Below are 8,066 nucleotides of genomic sequence, written 5' to 3'. Positions count from 1 at the left end.
ACACTAGGGTTGCCAGGTCCCCCCTGATTTGCATGACTCACCTAGCCTCGGCTGCTTGCCACCATTCATCAGCAGCCACCCTATGAAAGCCAGTGAGTTGCAGCAGTTAGAGCTTCAAAGTAGGGTCTGCAAGACCCAGTTTCAGATCCCCATCTTGCAGTGGAAGCTGGCTGCGTGATTTTGGACCAGTCACATATTTCAGCCTAACCAACCTCACAGGGTTGTTGTGCAGATAAAAAGGAGGAGGGAATAATGCAAGCTGCTTTGGTCCCCACTGTGGAGAAAGACTGTAATTTTCCTAGGTAGAGGCTTGGTCGTGGAGATGGAAAGCAGAAGACAGAGAGGCAGATAAAGGTAGGTTGGCTGTTGGGTGGGAAGGAAATAGGGTTGCCAACTCCAGGTTGGGAAATTCCTGTACATTTGAGGGGTGGAGCCTGGAGAGGGTGGGATTTGAGGAGGGGGAGGACCTCTGGACTGGTGTAATGTCATAGACTCTACCCTCCAGCCATTTACTCCACGAGAACCACCATTGCCAGCCTCCGGGTGAGGACTGGAGATCACCCAGAATTACAACTGTGGTCCAGGCGACAGAGATCAGTTCCCCAGGATGAAATGGCTGTTTTGGAGGGGTGTCTATGGCATCATACCCTGCTGAGGCTGCTTGCCACCCCAAGCCTCACTGTCCCAAGGCTCCACCCCCAAATCTCCAGGAATTTCCCAACCTGGAGCTGGCAGCCCTAAGGTGAATTGATCTCTGTAGCTGGGAGATCCATTGTGATTCCCAGACGGCTGGCTGCCACTGCTGCTGTGGGGGGAGAGGAAGCAGGTGGGTGGCTAGGAGCACTGCCACCGCTGCTGCTGCTGCTCTGCGGAGTAGGGGAAGAAGCAGGCAGGAGGCTGGCAGAAAGAAAGAATGATAGGGTGGGGGCAGAAAGAGTGAGAAAGAGTGATGAAGTGGGGAGGCAGAAAAACGAAGAGAAAGATGACAGGTCAGAAAGAGAGAGGAAGTCACATGCATGGAGGAGAAATAGAGAGTAAGAAAAGGGGGGCAGAGGGGAGAAATAGTGTGAGAGAGGTAGGGGGTGAGGAGAGGAAGCAAAGGTGTGACGAATGAGATAACCATCCCGCAAATTTCTTGCGGGTCTCCAATTGTGTGTGTGTGTGTGTGTGAGAGAAAGCAAAGTATAATATAATGGGGATATAAAAGAAAGAGGGCTTATATTACAAATTATATATGTCAAGATTATTATACATTGCAAGGTACATAGAACAAAAAAAAAACAAACATTTCTCCCCAATATCCCCTTCATTATAAGTTTTAAGACATTTTCTATAGGATACAATGGTCCTTACTTCGAGCATTTTAAATTTCAAATTTTATAACTAATCTATTTTGCAGCTATATTATCAATTTTATTGCTATTGAATATCGTATGTTATGTATTTCATCATTTCTACATACTAGCTGTAACTTTTAATATACCAAAGCTTAAAGGAAAGTCTATTATATAATCTCACATCAAAGCCTTGGTTAGTATTTGGATGGGAGACCACCAAGGAATTCCATGGTCACTATACAGAGGCAGAAAATGGCAAACCACCTCTGAACGTCTCGCCACGTTGGCTGCAACTTGATGGCCCTTTCCACTGCTGTCATAGCACAACGCTCCGCGGACTGTGCACTGCATGAGCATGATGGACTTGAATGTCACTGAATGTTCATGTTGAAGTTTGCATCATCCCTGGTCAGAATAGCTAACACGCTTCTCCCTTCTTCCATGCAAAACTCTACCTCACAACAACTCTGTAAGATAGGCTAGGTTGGGAGAGAGTGACTGACCCAAGCCACCCAAGTCTCTGTACATTTGAATCCAGGTTTCCCCGGTCCCGGACTGATTCTTTAGTTTTGATTCCAGGGCAGACTTCCTTCTAGTCTGAGGTTGCAGTGTCAAAGACAGATCTACAGTCTGTTTTCCTAAGGCTCTCCATCAGGGTCTGTTTTGGGAAGTATCACTTGATTGGGGTGAGATAGCCCATCCTAATAATCAAGGGCTAAAATACTATGAGTTGGGCAGGCAACAAGGAAAAAGAGGCTCTCCTTCCCCACATTGCCAGGCAGATAAAGCAGCTGCCACTGTTTCCTAGAGTGGCCATCACGCTTTCTTCAAGAAGAGGAAATTTGGAAACTGAAGAAAACATCCTTTGGGGTGCACTCTTAGCAACTACACCCATGAACATATGAACATCAGAAGAGCCCTGCTGGATCAGACCAGTGGTCCATCTAGTCCAGCATTCTTTCTCACACAGTGGCCAACCAGTTCCTCTGGACAGCCAACAACAGGGCCCAGAGCCCCTTGATAAGAACATCAGAAGAGTCCTGCTGGATCAGACTAGCGGTCCATCTAGTGCAGCATCCTGTCTCACACAGTGGCCAACCAGTTCCTCTGGAGGGCCAAGCACAGGGCATAGAGGCTGAGGCCTTTGTAAGAACATAGGAAGAGCCCTGCTGGATCAGACCAATAGTCCATCTAGTCCAGCATCCTGTCTCACACAGTGGCCAACCAGTTCCTCTGGAGGGCCAACAACAGGGCATAGAGGCTAAGACCTTCCCCTGATGTTGCTTCCTGGCTCTGGGATTCAGAGTACCTCTGAATGTGGAGGGTCCTATTGGTCACCAGGGCTCCAAGTAATACATGATGATACTGTTCCTTGGCTCATAACAAGGAATCTCTATCTCCAGGTGGGGGCTTGGAGTTGTCCTGGAATTACAGCTAATCTCCACACTATGGAGATCCGTTTCCCCTAGAGTAAGTGACAGCTTTGGAGGGTGAATGGGCTCTATGGCAGCACATCTCTGCTGATCTCCCACCCCTCTCCAACTGCTGCCCTCCACAGGCTCCACGCCCAAATCTCCAGGAAGTTCCCAACCCAAAGCTGGCAGCCCTAGAATGTGGTTGGGCAGACTGGGTGGGAGCAGAGGGTGGGTATTGCTAGCAGTATCTGTACCCATTTGGCCTTTTCAACTCTGTGAAAGCTCAAGCCCTTCTAAACACTTCTAAGGGACAATTCACACAACCAACGGGTACGTTACATACACAGTGATAGTCACTCCATTGTGTGCCAGTTCCCTGCCCGGGACTACTGTCACGTGCAGGTTAGTTGCATGGGACTGAGACGTTTTCCCAGCATGGGTTCTGCTAGGCTTGCAGAAATGCCCCCCCCCCACACACACACCTTCAGTTTCTACTACAGAGATTCTCTGGGACTTTGATTCTGTTCTGCTGGGCTTCTATCCAGGCCCGTAGCCAGGATTTTGTAATTGGGGGGGGGGGGCTTTAAATAAGTCGGGAGGCACTGACATCACAAAATAAAAAATAAAATGTTTCAAAACTCACTTTTCCAGCATTCACACTCTGCCTGCCTACGCAGGGAAGCAAGCCACACCTGGGGAAGAGGCGGCAGTGGGGAGTCCTCCAGGTGCTCCAGAGAGTTGGGAGTCGGGGGACCTGGGGGCTGGATGGAAGTCTGGGGGCCTTGGAAGGAAGTCAGGGGGGCAGGCCCCCAAATGCCCCACTGTAGCGACGGGCCTGCTTCTATCGCCCTTGCCTTTGTTGCTGTTTTTACCCCCTCCATTGGAAGCGATGGAGGATTGGGGCACCTTCTTTGGGGGCCCATAGAATTAGACTTCCTGGTCCAATCTTTTTGACATTTGGGAGTCCTTCTGAGAAGAGGCCCCAGCAGCTATTCTGCAAATTTGGTGCCTTTCCCTCAAAACACAGCCCCACCCAAAAAAGACCCCCAGATAGATTCCCCATTGACTATAATGGTCCCCATAGGGTATAATGGAGCTGAAAAAATTCAGGATGCCCGAAAAAAATCCCAAATAAAAATAACATACTGGTATTGGAATTTGAGCATATTGGGAATACTGATATTTTCAGGTCCAATATACCCAAATCCGAAAAATATCTGTGCTCTTCTGCGGTCTTGTCTCACAGAGGGGACAGTCTGGTCTGAGGTGAAAGATCCCTCACTTGGGACGGAGTGGGTACAGGCAGGAGGCCTGGTATAAGAGGCTGTAGGCCTTAAGTAGTAACCAGTTAAGTGAACTAGGTAGTCACGTTAGAGTTTATTATTTTGCCTCTAAACACTGTTATATATTTTAAAGCACCTTGTCTTGTTTTCCTTGCCCCAGTACTGTGTTAATAAACCGTTTGTTTAAGTTTTCTCTGCCTGGTCACCATGCCTATGTTCTCGGCTTAAAAGGGGGCATTTTTGGATGGGCTTGGGAGGGTACTCTCAAGGGACCGGAAGTCCAGAGTGGTTAGGGCTCCCAAATCTCGCCAAATCGTGGCGGGGGATCCGCATGTCTTTGCAGAATCCGTGCCGCGGGGACAGCGAGACACATTGCACCGCCGGCGCCAGGACATGACGCTACGCGTCGCTCTGGCAACGGGGCTGTTTGGAGCCCCGTTGCCAGAGCGATGTGTAGCGTCATGTCTTGGCGACGGCGGGTGCAATGCGTCTCGCCATCCCTGCAGCACAGATTCTGCAAAGACACACGATCCCCCGCCGCGACTTGGCAACCCTAAGAGTGGTAGCAGCTGGAGGTCACAACCCGCTGGGGTCATGACACACCGACTCTGCAAGAATATGGAAGAGGTGAAGGAAACAGTGGGCAGGCAAAGCCATTTCCACTAATCTTGCTCCTCTGCATAGAACAGTGTCCCTGCATGTAAATATTAAGCCGCCACGCCTTTTCCGATCTTCCTACCAGGGAAAGGAGCAAAATTTCACCTGCTGGATTTCTGCACAGCTGGCTGCTGTTTAAAGGCACAGGAGTAAAATCAGACTGGGAGGGGAGGAAATTTGTTGGCAAAGCCTAAAACCAAAGCTGAATCCCACCAAGCTTCAAAACCACAAGGTTTAAGGGAAATTGCTCAACAGTTAAGACACAAGAGCTGCAATTCTTTGTGGTCTTTCATTCATTACAGAACTTGTTGGTTTGGTTTCGTTTAAAAACTGTTTAACCAAAGGAACATCTGGTTTACTGTCTGTTAGCTTAGGCGTTCCCAACCAGCCTTTCCGCTAAAAACTGACCCTCCTCAACGAAGCTATGAAATGGGTAAAGAAGCTGATGACTGAGCTCTGTAGTCTGGAGGCAAACTGTAATTCCAGGGTATCTCCAGGCCCCACCTGGCAATTGGCATCCTAATGGACCTGATTGCTGTTTGGAGGAAAAATCACAGGGTGTCCACCAGAAGCCCCTCTGAGCTTTCTTAAAAGGAAGAAATCAAATAAATAAATCTTTTTTAAAAAGAAAGATTAGGGAGAGTTCAGCACGTCTCAAGATTGTCACCAGGTTCAGCCTGAAGCAGATTAGGAGATTCGTCCTAAGCAAACGCATCTGAGGAATTCTGAGGAAAGCCAAATGAGATTCTATGAGACGTAACTTGAGACGTAAAGGATGCACATCTCCATTGTAGTGGATCAACTTGAAATTATTTATTTACTTTCTTTATATCCCACCTTTCACCTCCCCCCCACGGGGGCCCAAGGCAACTTCCATCATTCCCCTCTCCTCCATTTTATCCTCTCAACGACCCTGTGAGGTAGGCTAGGCTGAGAGAGTGTGTGACTGGCCCAAAATTCTATGGTCAGCTTCTAGGTTGCCAGGTCTGGTTTGGAAAATACCTGGAGACTTTGGGGGTGGATCCGGGAGAGGGGGTGGTTTGGGGAGGGGAGGGGCCTCAGCATGGCACAATGCCAGACAGTCCACCCTTCAATACAGCCACTTTCTCCAGGGGAGCTGATCTTTGTCAGCTGGAGCCGTTGCAAAAGCGGGAGGTCTCCTGGCCCCCACCTGGAGGCTGGCAACCATACCAGCTTCTATGGTCTGAGTGGGGACTTGAAGCTGGATTGCCGTATCCTAGTCCAAGAATTTAACCACCACACCACACAGGCAACATGTTTGTGTGTGTGTGTGTGCCAATGAAATGGGGTGTGAATGTATAATTTTAACATGAAAAGTGGTGCAGGTGTGAAGGGAACTGACCTCCCCTTAATTTCTCTCTCAGCCTACCACTTACATGCCCCTTTTGCCTCAGACTAGAATTTGGGATGCCGGGCCCCCTGGTGTGGGTAGGGGTCCCCCAGTTTTGGGTGCTCCTTTCTGCCCACTCGATAACCCCCCACCCCGAACAGGCAAGAAGCCAGATATAAACGGAACAGGTGTACATGACCCAGAAATGATGTAGGCATGTCGGTGATGTTGGGGGGGAGGCGATGCTCTGGTTTTGGGGCAAAACTCTGAGGAATTTCAGACAGACGATATATTCCGGAAGAGGAACGGTTCCCAAATGGTTTCTGGTCTGTCATTTCAGACAGAACCGTTTTAGAACCGGTTCCTTACCGGAATATATTTGTAATTTCAGACACAAACGCTTCTGTCCCATTTAGGAAACGGGGCTGAAGCGTTTTACCTGTCAACCACTTCCAAGTAGTCTCCAGTTTCCTCTCCCGGTTCCGATGCGCTTTTTCCCGCCGTTTTTCACCCGCGCGGGTGATCTCCAGCTTTTTTTTTTTTTTAACATTCGCTATAATGGAACAGCATTATATCAACCCCATTAGAATGCCTGTTTTGTTATAGTGCTATAGCGCTATAACGCTATAAAGCGAACGTTGGTTTTTTTTTAAGCCGGAGATCGCCCACATGGGCGAAATATGGTGGGGGGGGGGGAAGCTAGAAAAAGCGGTGCAGTCTGAAATGGCAAACCGCTTCAGATCCAGCTCTTTACCAGAAGGGGAAAGCCATGTGTGAAATGGCAGCCCTATACCGGTTTACTCCACGATGGATCAAAAATGGCTTCAAAACGGGTTAAAAAGGGTAATGTGAAATTCCTCTCTATGGCAGAATTAGCTTCTGCCACAGAATTGTGCCCCCAAACCAGAGCGTTGCTCCCCGACATCCCCAACAACACTACATCACTTCTGGGTCACGTAGGTACATCGCATTTATTTATAGAATCATAGAATCATACAGTTTGGGAGGGACCTCCAGGGTCATCTAGTCCAAACCTCGGCACAATGCAGGAAATTCACAAACACCCACAGTGACCGCTGTTCCATGCCCAGAAACGTTCCTCTCCACTCCCGGTAAATTCACCTCCCATCCCCTGCTGACAGGTCTGAGGGGCCTGGCTACCCTCACAAGAATACAAGTGTCATAGATTCAGCTCCCCATTTCCTCTAAAACTGAATTCCCCACCACAGTAAGGCAGAGGCCTGTACAACTGCATCTAGTGTGCCCCTCAAAACTCAAGTGCCTCCTGACCTTGTAGTCGTGAGCTGCTTCCTCAATGGGCAGGACCGTGTGTGAACGATGCTCTCGGGATTTGTCACACACCAGGCAAATGGGCTCCCCGTCGTCCTGACAGAAAAGGCGCAACTTCTTGCCATGCCTCTCACACAAGGCCTCACCAGGGCTTCGGCCTGGTGGCCGCAGAGCCAGCCGCTCGATGCCCTCCACAATGTTGGCCAGCTGTTTGTTGGAACGTGAGCTGCTCAGAAGGAAGCCGGCCCGGCACTGTGGACAAAGAGCCACACCGGTCGCCGAACCGGCTCCCTGCTCGCAGTAGTTGGAGATGCAGGCCCAGCAGAAGTTGTGGCCGCAATCGATGGTCACCGGTTCCCTCAGGTACTCCAGGCAGATGGAACAAGACACCTCGTCCTGAAGCCGCTCCACAGGGTCGTCCCTCAAAGAGGCCATGCTCGCTACAGACTTCTCCAATTCTCTTGACAGAACGAACAACACTCTCCTTTTCTGAGCGGCGCCAGCACATTACAACATGTCGGGAGTGGCTACAGGAGGGAGGGAGCAGCTCTGGGCAGTGGTGGTTTCCTTTTTGGAAGCCCTCCATGGGTTTTTGCTGTTGGAAGTTTCCATTCCGAGCATAGACAAAAACACACGGAGGGCCGGCTTTTTCTTTCAAGGAAACCGCCTCGGAAGGGAGGGGAGAAAACAAAACTGGGAACTGGGCCAACAGACGAGGTCACGACTCTTGCAA

General features: G+C 49.7%; 1 protein-coding gene across 1 annotated transcript in view; it reads right to left on the bottom strand.

The window, feature by feature from the left end:
* Nucleotides 1-7,821, bottom strand: part of LOC107116388 (E3 ubiquitin-protein ligase TRIM58-like) — a 35,266-nt gene extending 27,445 nt beyond the window's left edge. The window contains exon 1 of the mRNA XM_015418289.1: nucleotides 7,334-7,821. Within this exon, the coding sequence (XP_015273775.1) occupies nucleotides 7,334-7,768 (435 nt within the window). The 5' untranslated portion in view covers nucleotides 7,769-7,821. The remainder of the gene's footprint in view (nucleotides 1-7,333) is intronic.
* Nucleotides 7,822-8,066: the final 245 nt, after the last annotated feature.

This window comes from Gekko japonicus, unplaced genomic scaffold (genome assembly GCF_001447785.1).
Source record: "Gekko japonicus isolate JY-2015 unplaced genomic scaffold, Gekko_japonicus_V1.1 scaffold4549, whole genome shotgun sequence".
NCBI lineage: Eukaryota > Metazoa > Chordata > Lepidosauria > Squamata > Gekkonidae > Gekko > Gekko japonicus.
Note: the sequence above shows the minus strand (reverse complement) of the source record. Positions and strands in the feature narration are given on the sequence as shown.